Below are 18,443 nucleotides of genomic sequence, written 5' to 3'. Positions count from 1 at the left end.
TCTAAGCTGTTAGTAATACGTGGTAATACCTAAGTTTGGGTATAGGCGTACTATACATATAGGGCGTACCCAAAAAGTCAGTTTTTAGGGTTCCGTAGTCCTGACAAAGAACCCTTATCTATACTAATATTATAAATGCGAAAGTAACTCTGTCTGTCGTACTTTCACGCCTAAACCACTGAACCGATTTTGATGAAATTTGGCATAGAGATAGCCTGAGTCACGAGAAAGGACATAGGGTAGTTTTTATCCCGGTTTTTGAAACAGGGACGCGCGCGATAAAGTTTTTCTGTGACAGACAAAATTCCACGCGGGGGAAGCCGCGGGCGGAAAGCTAGTAGTTTCGATATGTCTGTCTGTCCGAGGTTTTGCTTGGAAACTATTGGCACTAGAGAGCTGTAATTTTGTGGAAGTATGTATATTAATCACGCTGACGAAACGGTAAAATAAAATTTTGAAAAAAAAAACATTTTTTCATGTATTAAATCAAAAATCAAAATCAAAATCAAAAATATTTATTCAGTTTAGACCACAAGTGGCACTTATGAACGTCAATAGAAAATAATAAAAAAAGAAAAAGGTAGCCCTTATGGGGCACTTTACATGTCTCCTTATCTTTTGGGCCCTACCAGCGCTTCGAGACAAACATATGGCAAGTGCTGAGAAGAAACCGTTTATTCCCGATGTCCCCCACTATTTGTCCACCACTGGTGGACATAGAGAAAAAAAGTTGCAATGTCCACCAGTGGGGGACAGCGCTACTGAAATCTTCCCGTTGGGCCCTACTGGTGGACACTGAGAAGAAATGAGTTGCTCTGTCCCTCAGTGGTGGACATCGAAACCAAAAAAGTTCTGTTCCGTTCAACAGCGTACCTACGTCAGCTGTTTTGACCAATCGTATCGCAGAATCGAGAAGCGTGTCTGGATTGTTGACGTTATAAGTTACCGTAATCGGGGCTCAGTTCAGTGTTTTGGAACCATAGAGAAAAGTAATACATTTTGGAACTATAGTAATTTTGTAGAATCATAATGTTTCTTTTTTTCAGTACTGAGTTTAATTATAATGAAAGAAATTCATTACAATTTTATGGTGAGAAAATTTATCGATGAGAAAACAAGCCAGTCACAACAATATATTCTAAACTAAAAATATTTGTTGGACCGCAATGTTATAAACTATGTGACCAATCAGCGGGTTACATGATTCTATCTGATTGGTGAGAAAGCTGTCACTTTGCTGTCGAAGATTTCCAGTCCACTTTGGTTTTTTGATTTTGTTCCTGTTGTTGAAGTGGCTGGTTGGTGGTGGTGACTGGTGACTAACTAAAATCGTCCGTCTTTCGTAATAGGTTCCAAAAAATACATAAAATATTGAAAAATGTACTATGTTGCGTCTGAAAAGTAGTCTTCTATGGCTTGTGATATTTCGTGATATGTGTATTGTAGGACACAAATTCAAAGTAGGGTTCATAAAGATGTAATCTAAATTTTCCGAATTCCACGTCGAGACATGGGTTCCAGAGTAAGGTAAGTAATTTGTTAATAATATTTGATCTTTTTGACTGATTAAAAGTAAAGTTCATCGTACTGCGGTCAGACAAGCTCAAATATTATTATAAACATACCTCACCTCAAGTTGTAAGAGTTCATGCATCTCCATCTTGCTTTTTATTTCTATTTATCTACCTACCTTTCTTTTTTATTGTTAAAACGTTCCAATTACATTGCATTTATCAAGTCAACTTTCATTTCTAGTTTCTTATCATTCCTGTTTTGGTTTCTATTTTCATTATCTCATTATACCTATGATAATTTATCATTGTTGTGATTTATTCTGCAGCAACCAATTAAACCTATCTGAAAATACTTTTGCATAATAAAAGTGTATTATATTCTCTTTGGTTCAGAGGGTATAGGTAACACATTATTGTTTCCCATTTCAGAGATACCGTACGCTACTTGTTTGAACTATTCTGTGAAGTTGCCCCAGGAGATCATTCAAAGGAGCCATATGTAGTTAGAAAATACCCAGAATCATACAAAAATGAAGAAGAGTTAAAGAATATTCCTAAATTCACATTCCCATGTCAACTAGAAAAGTAAGTAATTATTACAAATTCATTCCTAAAGTGAGGTTAACTGCATATATGCCATCGGTTTGGTCCTACTGCTTGGTTCTATACTTGGTATAAGAACTTAATTAAATATAGTCTATTTGTAATAGCCACTACATAACACAAATTGCCTGTGCGCAATCTGAATGAAGATTGACATGATTATCCAATCCATATCTGTACAGTAAGCAGTAACATAGGGAGGTTAAAAATCTAGACCCGTCAATATAGAAATGTTTAATGTCGAGCCAAATCCTTATTTAAACAGTGTTATCAAAACTGAAGAAGAACTTCAAAACAAGACTTCTTTCTCAGATAGTTTATGAGTAGTGATAAAGGGGTATTTAGAAGTTCGTATTATACTTAAGCCAAAACCAGAACATAGAATTGCAATATCATTGGAAACCTTTCAATTGCTTTGAAGCTGGTATTTATAAACAGGATGTATGTATTGGGGCTGTAACTATTTCAATCAAGTCCAAAGGATACAAAAGTAAAGATTTGTGCCTATCATTACTGTATTAGGTTTAACCCCAGGAAAGGCCAACCATAAAAGATCCATATAATTTGATTTGTTTTGGTATGATGATGATGATCGTACAATATTATATCTTGTCAGTTTCTAGTCATTGTGACTTTTGGCCTTCACCATGTTTGTATAATAGTTTACAAACAACTATGGAAAACAGTGTCAGGTAGGTATGCTAGTTATGCTAAATTAATTTAGCTTAGCTCTTGGTTTCCTTGCAACCAGCATAATATGCTCTTCACTTAAAACCACAAGACTGAGAGATGCAGACAAGAGTTTATAGTATTTTACCTAGGGACTAAAAAACTACTGCACTGGTTTTTATTTTGTTCTTGTTTTTACTAACCTGAACACAAAAATAAATAATGTTTCAGTTTGTGAATAAGAAGTAATAAAAAGAAATTAACTGTTGTAAGTTGAAGGCAAAATAAAGGTTTTGTTTCTTTCAGTTCATTTGTTCAACAGTACTCATTTGTGTTGACATCTGTGGACTCCAAATACACATTTTGTTTTTGCCGCTATGATCCAAAAGCAAATACAGCATTGGTTCTGTTATCACATCTTCCATGGCATGATATATTTTATAAGTAAGTAACTATATTACATATTATGATATTTAAATAAGAAGTTTTCTTAAGACTTACTCCGTTATATCCATTGTGAAATTATATTTATTATCTAGTGCAAAAGCGACATTATTTCAAACATTAAGCATGTTTTTTGAATAGAGCTATTTAAGCGAATAATACTTTTATCTACTCTAGCAAAATGTTATTTTTACATTCTGTTATAATACTTAAATCTAATGTGATTGTCATAATGTAGTTTACGAATTTGAAAGCAAGTGATTGTTGTTTATGGTATTTTACATTATAAAGTTTTGCTAAGCTCAGCTCAGCGAATAAAGTGTGTAAATATTTACATATTATATGAAGTTACTTACGACAGTACATTTTCAGGTTATTAACTTGTATAGCTAATCTTCTAAATGGGCCAGAGAAGGGAGAGTTGATATCATTTTTAGAAGCATGCCGAATAAGACCGCCCATGCCTGGTCACACCTTGAAAGTCACATACAATGCTGGCCACAGTGTTTTTTCTTGCCAATGTCCGGACGCAAAACTACCAAGTATTCCTGAAAATGTAAGTATTTTAACATAAAATGATATAATGGATCACAATATTGACACATTGAAACTGAAATGAATGTATTCTGTGTAATGGTTTAATTAGTACATATTTTGTTAATTTGAAGAATATTTTATACATCAAATCACAAATCACTTTCCAGAGCAACCTTACGGAATACTTTAGTGCCATGGATGCAAAGTGTATGGCGGGTCTTTGGGCTGCATTACTTCACGAGAGACGGGTAGCAATCGTTGCTACTAAACCGTCTCGGCTGTCGGCATGTGTACAGGCAGCTAACACAACACTGTTTCCTATGTCATGGCAACACATATTCATTCCAATATTGCCAAAACATTTGGCGGATTATTTGTTAGCACCTATGCCGTTCCTCATTGGAGTTCCTAGAAATGTTATGGAGGTGTGTAACGTGAATTATATCTATGAACTATTTCAAATAATTATTGATAAGTAATAAAGTTTTATGGTTACTATTGCAGAAAGTAAGGATGTCAGATATTGGAGATGTTGTGATTTTAGATGTAGATAACAATGAACTCAGAACACCCTTTCACGATTTAGAAAGTCTTCCACCTGATTTGGTAAGTAGCCTGAACTTAACATAATATTGGAACTAAAAGTCAAATCATTAATAATTCTATTATGTTGCAGGTAGCAAGTTTAAAAAAAGCTTTGAGTGATAAAAATGCCCTGGGAGATGCTGTGTCGAGAGCATTTTTGCGAGCATTAGTATGTTTGATAGGAGGCTATCGAGATGCTATAAAGTAAGGATTAGTTTTAATTGATACTAGCTCTATAAATACTATTCTGTTTTATGTTTTTCCCTTGACCTGAAACTCTCTTTAACTTAATCCATATAAATACTGGGATACAGGCCTGTGGGCCTGTACTAGTGCAGAAGTTGTGGCTCATGGTCATGAGAATTTGTTTTTTTGGAATATAGATTATTTACATATATTTTGCCTTCTTCTTCCTTAAATAAATTAAATTGTATATTTTATATGTTTCCAGAATTGAAAATGGTCAGTTGATCACATTCAACCCTGAGGCTTTTGTGAGAACTAGAAAAAACATGCAGACATTCCTTAGAAAAATACTGCAGTCGCAAATATTTCAACAGGTTGGCACATACAGCATCAACTTTAACTTTTTGACATTTAAAAACGTTGTAATTATGTCTTTTCTTTTTTTTTAGTTTATTGATGAACGACTAGATTTGCTCAATTCAGGACGAGGTTTCAACGATGAATTCGAAGTAGAGTGCAACAATTACGCCGACAAGCTAAACACAGGCAGTGGCCAAAAGCTGAAACAGCAGTATAGAGATTGGGCAAAAACAGTTAAAAAAGAAGGTGGCGCCTTTTTCAAGACTGTCAAGGATAAGGTACACAACGCGAAAGCTAATGTTTTCAGTGAAATGGCGTGCTTTATAAAACTTATCCTTTTTTCTTTTAAAATAATAAAATGAATGGTACTAAGAAGTACCAAATGAAGCGCAAAGTTAAATTGCAAATATTACCAACTTGCAATTTGCAATAAAAATGAATTAAAACCAAATAAACATTTAACAAAACATAATATAGTGCGTTCCTGTGTTTTTAATTTTTTGTTTGGCTTGGTACGATGTTTTTAGTTTCGCAATCACCTGTACCTGGATTATTTACATACATATTATTTAGTTCTAGGTCGTAATTATTATTATGCTTGTCTTGTATTGTGAAAAAAAATGTTGATTTTCCGTATTGTTGGATGATTTTGTGCTGTGTGTGTACCGTTGCTATCTTCTGCTACTAACACGACTTTCAAGCTTTTATAACCTACTAGCTTTCCGCCCGCGTAGAATTTTGTCTGTCACAGAAAAAAATTATCGCGCGCGTCCCTGTTTCAAAAACCGGGACAAAAACTATCCTATGTCCTTTCCCGGGACTCAAACTATCTCTATGCCAAATTTCATTAATATCGGTTCTGTGGTTTAGGCGTGAAAGCAAGACAGACAGACAGTTACTTTCGCATTTATAATATATTAGTATAGATTCTACATGGCCAACTGGAATCCTATAAAACGTATTTATTAGGAAACGGGAAAATATGCTTAGCAAATAATACAAACACAAATATTACTATGAGGTCTCACAGAGCGCGTGGACGCAAAAAGTGACACACAAACCAATCACAGAGCTCTATTCAACGCTGTGCGTTCCATTTGCTGCTTCACTTAAGCAAGCATCCTTTGTGAATATGGGTGTTAGTGTGTGTGATAAGTACCACAAAGTGACTGGCATGAAGAAGTGGCAGTTATTATAGCAATCCGGTAATTTTGTTGCCAGTAATAATGATTAAAAATTGCTATTCGTTGTTATCATAAATTCATAAAGCCATCATAAATATTACAGCGCAAAAACATTTTCAATTATCTACGTCTAAAAAAGATTGGATAAAATGTAAATAAGTTTATAAATTTTTTGATCTACTTCATTACTTGATATGGGTCTACAGGAATTACTGAAGCCATTTCATCTGATGATTGAAGTAAATAAAATCGCGTAATAGTACCTATTTAAAAAAAGAAAAACAAATCATGCTTAGCCTAGGTATATTATATTCGCAGTGCTAAAATCTTATGCTTTAATGCTGAATGTGCAGATTTTAAGGCAATTATGACTATTGTTTATTCATACTTTCGAACGAGCTCTGTATTAAAATGGATCTTAAATTGAAACAACTGTGTATAGTTCCAAAATACTGGACTGTCCTGTCGATGACATTGACAGTGGGGCGCCACCGTCAATACCGGATCGCTGGTTCAGATTTTTGCCATGTTGGAAACCATATAGTTGAACGATGGTAGCGCCCCCCTGTCATTAAGTTTGGCGGGACAGTTCAGCGTGGGTCATCTATACTATACCTAACATTTTTTTACGTGGGTTTGTCATTTAATTTTTGAAATTTTACATTTATTTAAACAGAAGTGCGTACTTAAAAAGGTTTATTCCCATTAAGTGCGGAAGTGGTCTCTTGACTGTTAATCCTTTTAAAACAGCAATGTTGATGAATGATTAAATAAGCAATACTTGAAATACAGATGAAAATATAATTTGTACTGTGCCGACATTGAATCTGCGACTTGGTGAAGTAATTCGTTACGTGAATCACTAGGCCAGTAGCCGTAATTACTTGGCCTTCGCGAGGCTTTCGAAGTTGGAACGAGACACGCCGAAGCATGTATGGGCCTTTCATTTTTCTCGTATACTAATCGTACGCCCCGCAACGTGTTTATACCTTAAGGCCGGGTAACAGAGAAAATGGCGAAAATGAGGTTTTCATTTTTCATTTTTGAGGTACTAAACAGTAAAATAAAAGGCTAAGATTTTTTTTGGGCATAGTTGAGGATATTTTCTAGGGCTATTAACGGATGGAAACACGATTTGATGAAGTTGACTCGATAGAATAAATTCCCAAAGTTACCTCTATTCGTTTTCTAATTATGGTTTTATTTTTAAAATAAGCGATTTGAGATTGTGAATCTTTTACTAAACTAAAGTTCAGAAATAACTTGAGGGCTTTTAACGGATGAAATTTTTATATTGCGTCTTATTTAGTTACTATGTTAAAAAATGTGGAAAAAATCGCCCATGACGGCTTGGACAATCTCAATCAGTCGCGCGGTGGCGCTTACGGAGGACGGACGCGTGCCAGTTTTTTGGCCGTGACAGTTCTCGATTTGTCAATATTTTTGACAATGATGACTTTGATGAGTCACAGTATAATAATACCAGTGTTACTGGAGAAAGCTAAAATTTTTGATAATTAAGAATTCTGAATTTTGTCTACCTATTGAAATTTAAATCGTTGGCATCCTTTTAAACTAAGACTCTACTCATGATACATTCCTCAAATATGAGACAAAACCAATGAGTTAAAATTACATTTTAATAGTCCAGAACAATACAAACAAATATGTTTCTGCAATTTTAGTATGATATTTTTATTTATTAATAAACAAAGAGACTGAACAAAATTGATGCGTACCTATACTGATTAATGTTATTAACCACATGCAAAGCTTCGTGAATTGCAACAACTATAATTAAATTTATTATCCAAGCTCTAAATAATCGCTACTAAGAGTAACTTATCATAAAAAAAAAATCCAATCGCTCAAGCTCCTAAGGGCCTACCGATAAGGTCGGGTGACGTAATCTTGAAATTCTTTAAGCCGGCGCAGCACTTCCAGAAGGTCGGGCGACGCCACGGCCACTTTGAACCGTGTTTACTTCTGCAGTTATATTTTATATTTATTCGATTCTAGAATATATTCCCAAAAAGTCTGAAAGGTGTTTTAATTTGTATCACTTGGATATGATTTGTATTAGAAAGTGTTGTGAGTGTGACGCTTGAAGGGAAGGAAGTCAACCTAACCTAACCAACTGCGTATTTCTATACTGTGTAGCTGGAAATTGTGGCGGGAGCTCTTTGACGCGCTGTTTTCGGCGAAGAATTGCGCGCGCAGATTTTGACAGCGCGAAATACCTACTTTAGACGAAATACCAAGCCTTAACTGGTGTTGATTCTGGAATCACATAATTAATATAAGATTACCTAGTTAGAGGACCTAAAATTTTTTTTATTAAATAGTTAATTTTTTAATACTGTGATCTGATAACTTTCACAATGCAAGGCATTGTGGTCTCGTTTTGGAAATATTTTACATGTCTTTTTTTCTTATGACAAAATAATATCAACAAGTGACAAACCTACTACAAGTTACACATTGCATGCATGCTGTAAGTACCTCGATTTTTCTTTTTGCTTTAAAATGTGAATATTTGCAGGCGAACCCAGCAGTACAATCGGCTGTGAAAACGGTGAGTCCTAGAGAACTCTGTCTCGGATGCTATGTGAAAAGATCACAACTCAGTGGAGTGTACTGGGATGATGAATTTTAGTCTAATATGGCGATAAAAAGAAATATTCGCGCTTATTACTAAAGTCTGGTACACTAGACTTAACTTTATAACTTGCATTGAACTTTAATGATACGCCATATTTGACTAAATCTGTGTAGAATGCGTGATCTACAGTTGAGCCAAGAAAGCAAGTGTTTATGTAAATAAAGCAAAATTGCTTTTTTTCTTTCATGCTATCCGAATATCAATAATGTCTAATGACAGTTTTATTTACAGAAATTATTCTGCTATCTTAGGCCAAGTATAGTAAATCCTTTAAATATTTATATTCTATCTACTATTCTCTTTTCTTTTGCTTGGTGGCTAAGGTTTAAGTATTTATTTAATTAACACGATAATTAGTAAAAAAATGGTTGCGTTGTAAAATATTAACAATGTCTTCGACTTATTTAAATCTAGCTTGGTGGTTGTATACACACATGTATAATATTGTGTCAGCAAAATTCTATGCTAGGCAAGGTTAGGTTTTCATTGGGGAGGCACTGAGGCGGTTACCGTGCGGTTGCGGTTCGATGCAAAATGTCCGAGAACTGCGCAATAATCGCGCGGATTCCGCCGTATCTGAATTACGCCTCTATTAGGGTCTTGGTATATTCACAACGCCGCGCTGAGTCGTGGAAGTGAGGTGTGTACGTCATTTGTATGATATTCCGAAATGGTCCAGCTTTCTCATTCAAATCACATGTCACGTTGCAATGTATGTCCAATTGAAATCGCCAAAATTATATTTTCGCAATTTCTTTTGTTTATCGATTCATTTAAGTTTAGTTTTTACTTTGGCTTAAGCAAACAACAGAATGTGATTTACACAATCGTCCGTAGTATCCACCTATGCCACTTTATTTGCAATTTGTCTTTGGTTATAGCATTTTTTTATTTATTTAGGTACCTACTCACAATAATAAATATTTCTTATAGTAGATTGACACTCCACTAAGTTGAAATCAAAGTCACTAAATCAAAATTATTTTTGCACTGGGTCTCTATTAGTCTTATGTTATTAGTATTTACTGCATGCAACTTGTAACATTAAAGTTTCGCAATGAAAAAAGAACCTCGAAAATTAATATTAGGTACCTGTATTGGTAAATGATAAATGTTGATGATAAGTGTAGGATTGAAACTTCCCACCTCGTTATATCATGAAGCTCTATTTGTGTACTATTAGTAGAGGCCTGTATTATATTACTAAGGGTGGATTCGACCAAATAAGAGTAAATATTAATCACAGAATAAATCGCCAGTTTTGACATATTTCCCATACTGAAACTGTCGAATGTGTCAGTTATACCGGGAGTTATTCTCGGATAAAAGTTATGTCGAATCGGGCCTAAAACTGCTACCGCATTTTATATCTACAGGTATAAAGTGACAGGTTTTATTATTTAAAACAGATTTATCATTAATAACTACATTTACTTGTCAAGGCCAAGGTAGAAGGTAGGTACCTAGATAAAATCCTATTGACACTGGTGTTTTCCTTATAATAAAATAAAAATATCCGATCCAGGTTTAAGCTTTTCCAGTGACAGATAATTATTATTATGAAGTCTTCGACGGGCACGTTAGTACCAATTTTAGTTGGGTCGGGCTGTTAATCAGCATGGAGATGTATAAAAGTGCGCACACTGGTATCGGCTGATTCTTCATACAAATTATAATCTGACCCACCCAACTATCGGCAACTAAAAGTCTACGGGGAGTCTATAATGTAAATCATGACTTATTGATAATAACAGGCATGATTGCAAATACTTTTACCAACAGTAGATGCGTCTTTCAGTCCACAATTTTCATATTTAAATAGAAGAAATCAAGGCTTTTAAGTCACGTATAAATTAACGCAAAAGCAGGTTGTGACCGTTGTTCCATTTTCTTTTCTTCTGTCTTTTAGTCTTCATGAATTGTTATGTTATAAAATATAATGTAGTGTAATATTTTCTTACCTCTTTATACCATTTTTTTTAAGGTTCGACAAGGTGGTAAAAATATGAAATCAGCTGTAAGAGGGCTGAAAAACAAAATACCACGAACTGGATCCCGACCATCTTCAATTAATACGACTGATGATAGCAGGTAAAAAAATCACAATGTACTTGATTTATACGCAAAAGTAAAAACATTCCAGCAGATGACGATAGGCAAGCAAGCATCTGAGTATTAAACAACGAGCTAATCCCTTCTCTCTTTCCTGCTATACTTGCGCCTCCTATGAAACCTACCAGTGAAGGTGAAGTAGTCTCTAGAGATAACTTTCTGTCTCTATTAGAACCCGCAATGAATTTAATCTGAAGAATGAAGAAAAAATAAATTAGAAATAACATTGAATTTCTACGTGTTCGCGCCTAAATTCAAATAACGGACGGAGAGCGGCGAAGGTAGCCGATGATGAACCATCGGGCGCGCTCGGCAGTCTTCGGCTTTTTCTTAGCGTCTTCATTCTCTTTCAACTTAACGGCCGGCCGGCCAAGCAACGTATAATATTTTGGAAATATTGGAAAAACTGCAAAACATCGAACCTACGGTGAATATTTATTTCTTGTTATACACTACGTTGCTGTCCACAGATTCTCGTGCGGTTCAGCCACGCCTGTGTCATCAGACTCATCATCAGATTCATCGCCGTCGCACGACCCACCGCCCCGTGAGGCCCCCCCTGCGTTACCTCTCGACTTGCTCACCGAAATGGAGTTCCTATTCTCGAAGAAAAACGCACAACGACGTGATAGCTTCCCAAATAGTTCGCACAATTCAGACGCCAGCTTACAGGATAAATCAGTAAGTGGAACTCTTAGCGGCTCTGTAAATTATTGTACCTCAATTAGCAAGCTCGTTAAACGCTATCTCGTACTGTAACCGTCATGCTTGTTAGTGTGAATCATAACTTTTAACGGTTGTCATCTTTTCATTTGTTGTTTTTCCATTGGTCAGCTGTACAGTTAGCGTCAAATAGTTCGTGACGCGTCTTTGTTACTTGGAATTAGGTTGTGTTGTCAACTTTTTGGCTACTTTGTGTGTCACGAACTATTTAACCCGGACATTACTGACGGTATCCATGATGGCTCATCAAAATGTAAGAATTTGGATATAGATGACCTACACTGAACTGTGCCACCAAACTCATTGACAGGGGGGCGCCACCATCGTTCAATAGTTTCCACATGGCAAAAATCGGAACCAGCGATCCGGTATTGACGGTGGCGCCTCCGTGTCAATGTCAGGGGTGGGACAGTTCATTGTATTGGGTCTATAGTTGCCTTTCTGTATTCGGAACAGATAAGAGAAACGGAGTTGTTTATATTTTGATTATAATCTGAAAGGATTTTAAATTTTTAAAATCCTTTCAGATTTTATTCAAAATTTAATATACATTTTAGCCTGTAATTACTCAAATTATTGATATTCAAGACAGCCTTAAATTCCTGAAATAAATTTTCGGTGACCATGCCATCCTTTGATCGGCAAATGGAAAAACGCCTATGCAATAAAATATCTTTAGGATGACAATCCACACAACTACAAAGTTATGATTTTATAGTTAATTTACATTTATTCGAGTGTTTCAAAATCAATAAATTAGCCTGAAATGAATGACTGATAAGAAATAGCAGATTCACTTTCTCCCGTGGCATATGCACTTATGCACCTTTGTATGAAAACCCAGACGTGCACGCAGGAAAAAAATTACCTATGTATCTCGCCACGCGGTATTTCTTTTCCAATGTGATTCTACTGATATAATTTACACAGGATTGTGGGAAATAGTATTTCCCGGTCTCGAGCTATAATATTAAGGGAAATTTTTGCACTCTAAAAATATGTTAATATGCTGTTTTATATTAATAAATTGGTTTTGAAATGCTCATTACCCACTTGCTATCAATTTTCGTAGATTTTTAGTTTTTTGTATCAGGCTTTTCAAAATTGTATTATGCTTGTTTAGCCCCATAGACATACAGGTGTTATTGTAAAGTAGTGTGAAAGGAAAGAACCATCATAAGAGAGTTGATTACTTATTTTCCAACTCATATTACTTTGCCTGAAGCTTGTATACGAATGTTGGATTTCAATCTTGTACAATTTTATTATTAGTCTATTTACAAATTTTTAAAAATCGTTATTTACTTGCACATTATTTTACATAGCCCATTATGTTAGTTGCGCCGCATCCAGCATGCGTACGCTCTAGGGGCACCGTGGCACATTATTCAATTTTATTTTGCAGAAAACACTGTCACCATGTCTCCCACCTCGGTTACCAGAACGTCCCCAACTCCCACTCCGTTACCCAATCATTTCCACGAGGAAACTAATTGACCTCTCGGATGCGCCGACCCCGCCGCCGCGGTCGGTCCCACCACCGAACAATACGCACTTTGTCAGCAACATCACAAAAAACGATATAGCAACGGAGAAAGACTTCCGCACCAGTGCAATACGATTCATAGAAGGCACAGATAAAGCCAAACTAAAACTTACCATTTCATCCAATCAAAGAAAGGTGCCACAACAGAGTGCGACTTTGCCATGTAACGGCAACGCGCCTAAAATAACGGCACCGTCCCTAGGAGTTAGGCAGAACCAAGATTATTTACCCAGGGCCACTACTCGACCCACTGTCAACATAGCTCCGAAAGGGAAAGCTCAAGAGGTAACTGTGATATGTGCATTTGTAATCATTTCAATATTGTATCTTATTATAAAACAAAAAATGATTGCATACGTACCATGAACACACCAAGAGTGGAGTTTGTTTGCACTAACACATGGAATTTAACTGCGTTACTATTGTTAAATATGTATCTATTTAAATTTAATTTATTGTTAATGATTATGGTTTAATATATTTCTAACATATACAAGGTTGTCCCTTTATTCTTCACGATGTAATTATCTACACCTCACTACAACTCGATCCTTTCTAAGCGTATCGATGGATGTGGTGTTTTGGAATAAGCTCACATTTTTAGTCTTAACATAGTTACATACCTAGGTACCTATAATGTATAAAGATTACAGTTGGCGTTATAATGGAAGAAATACTATTTTATTTTTATTATAAAACTAAGTAAAGCTGCAGACGTGATGTGAACGTAAAGCTACAAATATCACTAGAGAGATTCGCCACGATTGATATTTAAAAAGGTAATTATTCCTGAATTTTGATGCCTTGGTGCTTAATTGGTGAACATTCGCTGGTTTGACAACGCGAACCAGTACACCTAAGAGAAGCTGTTAGCCTTGATCCCTTTGTGCTGAATAATCCAGATATCATTTATTGTATGCTTTTATCTTCAAGGGATTAATAACCTGATATTTGTGATAATGGTACACCGTGTTAGTATCCGATTGTATAAAATATTTTGCTTCATTACTGCTTTTAATACAGATATAATGTTTAGGTAGTTATGACTATTGTGTGCATTATTATGGTTCCCTTATAAAATATAATGACATCCTCCTACCTTCACTATCACTATTGCTAACAATATTATTATACTAAAAACTTGCCTTCTAGTTTCACATGCTGCTTTTCTTTTTATCATTATCATAGACAGCACGTACTTTTGTTTATAATATTTTCTAATAGTATACAATACAGTTAGCCAATAAACGTGGTTTGAAGACAAATATCTATTGTGTTACATTGCCGTTCACCGATAATATGAATTATGTATTGTATTCTTTTTAAGTGAGCCAGTTCTAAAAATACCTTTAGAAAAGAAACTATTTTTTTTTAAATAATATAATTATTTTATTATAATTTCAGAGTAAAAGGTCTATTTTAACTTGTAAAATGCAAAATGTTGGCTCACTGTACACTGTTAACAGTTTCCCGGTGGAAAGTTTGGATAAATACTTTAATTTTCTACGGGGGACTATATTTTCAAGCAGTTTTCATACTTTTTAGTCTTGCTCTTTTAACCTATTTTAAAATACAAATAACGTAAATTATATGCATGATCTGTGTGAATTGATATTATGTAGTTACTTAGTTACTCTAATTATTTTATTTTGAGTTAGTAATTTGATATTTGAACAAGAAAAATTAAATTTATACAATTTGTTATGTACGGTTCAAATGTCAATATTCTAATTTTAAATAATAATAATAATCTAACAGTTTTCTTATTTATTTGGAATGATTAAAAGACTGAACATTCTAAACTACTCCTTCTTATGTATATATTTAGGGTTGTTTTTATTACTGGGAGAACGTATTTGAAACTGTCACTGATTTTTTTATTTTTGTTCTAGAAATAAAACGTCATAATAATATTGGGAGCTTTTTAATTGACTAGTTTAAAAAACAGGGTTACTTTTAGTCTTATACTTGATCGTTTCTAACCTCCTTTCACTGTGTCAATTAGTATAATAATTAGTGGGGCGTTATGTATTTGCTTTTGCAGTGTCTTTGTTCTGGTTCGATAAATAAATATAATTCACAGAAAATTGAAATTCGCTCCATGAGTTCGGAGGTATCTCGGGCCTATCAGTATTAGTGTTTACATTTTAATCCTTTTATCCAAAGGTGTGATTTCATCGTCTCTCTTATTCATTTCTTGTGAACCAATTCGTAACTTCTTCCCAGGTACAAACAAATACCGATTACTATTATCCATTTTTACGGACACTCAGTAAGTTTATTTTTTTAAACACTGAACGTCGCATAATGCGCTCCACATAATAACAATAAAAATATATACATATTCCATTACAAAGTACTTTATGTATAATGTGTATGATTGTATAACTTAACCGTAATAGTTACTAAATCAGTCATATTTTTCATATTATTAAATAAAAGACGGAGATGGGGCGGGGTTGTGTTGGTTTTGTGTAACTTTCATATTGTGTTTCTTTTTCAGTCGTTGGGCTCAGTGTCAGATCTCATTAAACTGGATGATTCGCCATCAAGCTTAGAAGATTTTGATCCCTTGATGTGCCGCGAAAAAGACAAAGTTGAACAGATCAAGTCGTCTACCGACAGTGCTCTCTTACATGAATACGGACTTGACTTTAGTCAATTTGGTTTGTTGGACTCCTACTCGGCCAGTTCTTCTGGCACTCGGCAGGAGGCTAGCTCCAGTGTGCCCAAAGGCTGGACAACATTTAATTAAATGTCAACAAAGTAAGTAAACAAGGAAATGGCTACTTATTAAAGAATCATTTCAAACCATGATACGTATTTTTATATATTATTATATTATGTACATAAATGACACGTAATTTTTATTTGTATATTAATGTTACTATAGAGACTATAAAAGTGGACATTTCTTTGTTTATAGCTATTAGGATGTAGAATTATTAAAGGACTGTCGCTGCAACTGCTTTACTCATTGTAAAATAATATCTGTATAGTTTGCGTAATTATAGTTATATTTTTTGTATAACGCTTTTTTACCTAGTGATTTTATTATTTATTGATGAGGTGATTTTAGTAATGCTGTTTATAAAATACCTAGTAATTATTGTATATAATGTTACATATCAATTTATATTAATGTGCAATGTATATGTATATGTGTTGTAGATTTCACTTCTTATCAGTAAACTATTCCAAGTAAGTACCTATTTTGGGAACTTTTTAATCATTTCGTTTGAAGTGATTAGTCGATTCTAGTTCTTCCCAAAATTATGGTTTTGTTTTATTGTTGTTTATGGATGTAACTCATATTTAATCCTCGTTTTGACCTACGTAGATATATTGTAAATGTAGATGAATTTAATAACACTGCGCTGTGAGCTATGTTTCGAGTTTAATCGAAGTACCTGAGCCGATCTATTCATTTAATTATACATTTTCAAACAAAATAATTAAAGCGATGAATACAAAAGGTGCATATTTATGTATTCGTTCTCCAAGTTTAACTTTGGTATAAAAAGTCCAAACATAGCTCGACATAGGTATGTCCCAAAAATTATGTCAAGCGGAAGCAAAGAAATAACACCCATAACGTTACATACTCGAATCATGCACTTATGCTCACGGCTAAATCGTGAACGTCGTACAAAAAACAGTAATAACATGGTGGTGATAGTAGTAGCCCTAAGGATGTTCTACTTCTTAGCTTGACATACTTTTTGGTCTCCGTAAAAATATTATTCTCGTATACTTATTTGATAAATAAATATTATAAAAAGTACAATTAGATGTAACAAACAATGAAATTATTTTGTCAACTTTTACCAAAATAATTATTAACTCACAAACACGAATATTTAATCGAATCATATTTTTTCATAAGGTGCTGTAATAAGCTTAAGAATCGGTCGTTCTCTAGTGTCAACAAATTATTTATTTCTATTTAATAATACCATCAATACCGTCAAGAAAACATATTGTGCATTGTCTACTACTACAAACATATTTAAAAAAAAACTGATGTGTTGTCATGATCCAAAAAATGTTAAGTAAATTTGAGGCCAAATTAAAAGCATAAGCAGTAATAAGCACACATTAAATGTAGTTTAATAACAGCGAACACAAAGTAATAATTGCGTGTTACTTGCTTGCTTTAGAAGATCATCCATCACTTGTTCTGTATTAAATTGATCATGTAATAATACTGAGAACAAAAAATAAAGAATTATAGGAGAATTCGTTTTATTTGAATATTCATCTTTTTCTAGTTTTATGCAGCGTGACTATTAGTTTAAACCGGAAACTTTGCTAGCAAGATTGAACTATATGTAGTGGCAAATAGTTACAATTCGTTTCAGTGACTATTTCCACTGTTTTATCTATAGTAAAATTAGTACCCGCTTTGTAGTTCGGTACTTCATACGTGTCGAAATCATTCTTCAGATAGTCGTGTGGTTAATTCAACCAAGACCTCATATTTATATTGGACTGCCTCCATTAGAGTGATCTAGTTAAATCAACATTACAAAAAAATGAACAATTTGAAAATGAAACAGAATTCCAGCATAAAAACATTAATCAATAAAGTTTCCACCATTTACACAGACAATTTCAATCAATGCACATAACAAAAAGGTAAAAATAAAAATATTAACCTGAAAAATGGCATTAGTTGTTTTCTTTTCTTCTTCTTTTGTCTGTGGTTAACAGTAACTGTCCACACTAACTCCTTGTACTTAGGTGCTTGTTGTTTAATTGTTTTCCCACTATTTTTTTGTTTTTCATTTGTTTTTGTTATATTGTCTTTTCATGTTCTCTTGTTTTCCCAAATTTCCAACGTTTATTTGTCTCGAAATGTAGAATTAACTAGTTGTTCTGTAAACATGATTAAATGCAGCGTTTTGTTTGTCGTTGCTATATTAGGGGAAAAAATACTAATGACTGGGTAAAAAAATGTTGGAACTTTTGTCGATTATCACTAGTTTTCATGATTAAAACGTTATTCGTTGTAGTTATTTGGTTTTTCAATTGACTTGAACTTGGTTTTACAAAATTGTGACTGGTTTCTTGATTTTTACTTAGTTTGTGTGTTCATCATTGCGTATCATTACGCATTTGAACTTTTTAAGTTTTAAAGAAAATTAATACTAAGTAGATAGAAAATTGGATTGGAAGCTCTTGGATACCTACTTAATATTATTGATTTTGTCAGTCATATGGAAGACACTAGATGAATCATAAAACTTAAGACGCAGTAAAATTAAAGTTTAAAGGATTAATAGTATTGGTGTCTTAACTCATGAGTGAGGAGTAAC

At 34.1% G+C, this 18,443-nt stretch overlaps 1 protein-coding gene across 4 annotated transcripts; it reads left to right on the top strand.

Annotated features, from left to right (window-relative positions):
- The first annotated feature begins 1,261 nt into the window (after positions 1–1,261).
- On the top strand, positions 1,262–17,358 carry LOC114364134 (DENN domain-containing protein 1A). Of its 4 annotated transcripts, none has more exons than XR_003656830.1 (14): positions 1,262–1,527; positions 1,944–2,099; positions 3,093–3,230; positions 3,603–3,786; positions 3,935–4,192; positions 4,272–4,373; positions 4,444–4,556; positions 4,804–4,912; positions 4,988–5,176; positions 8,625–8,657; positions 10,729–10,835; positions 11,327–11,537; positions 12,985–13,904; positions 15,629–17,358. XR_003656830.1 is itself a non-coding variant. In XM_028320139.1 (14 exons), the coding sequence occupies exons 1-14, from the start codon at positions 1,511–1,513 to the stop codon at positions 15,878–15,880; spliced, it is 2,295 nt and encodes a 764-aa protein (XP_028175940.1). In that variant the 5' UTR covers positions 1,263–1,510; the 3' UTR covers positions 15,881–17,358. The 4 variants fall into 4 exon arrangements, 3 of the variants coding, with proteins under 3 accessions (XP_028175943.1, XP_028175940.1, XP_028175942.1); XM_028320139.1 differs by having other exon boundaries at positions 1,263–1,527; positions 12,985–13,410; XM_028320142.1 differs by lacking the exon at positions 12,985–13,904.
- Positions 17,359–18,443: the final 1,085 nt, after the last annotated feature.

The sequence above is a fragment of the Ostrinia furnacalis genome, unplaced genomic scaffold (assembly GCF_004193835.3).
Source record: "Ostrinia furnacalis isolate ACB-3 unplaced genomic scaffold, ASM419383v2 OfSCF7352, whole genome shotgun sequence".
NCBI classification, from domain to species: Eukaryota; Metazoa; Arthropoda; class Insecta; order Lepidoptera; family Crambidae; genus Ostrinia; species Ostrinia furnacalis.
The sequence above is the reverse complement of the archived record's forward strand: the minus strand, read 5'-3'. Positions and strand labels throughout refer to the sequence as shown.

Coding starts and splice junctions, on each gene's coding strand:
- LOC114364134 (XM_028320139.1), top strand. Junction 4,374..4,443: donor AAAGTCTTCCACCTGATTTG/GTAAGTAGCCTG, acceptor ATTATGTTGCAG/GTAGCAAGTTTAAAAAAAGC. Junction 5,177..8,624: donor TCAAGACTGTCAAGGATAAG/GTACACAACGCG, acceptor GAATATTTGCAG/GCGAACCCAGCAGTACAATC.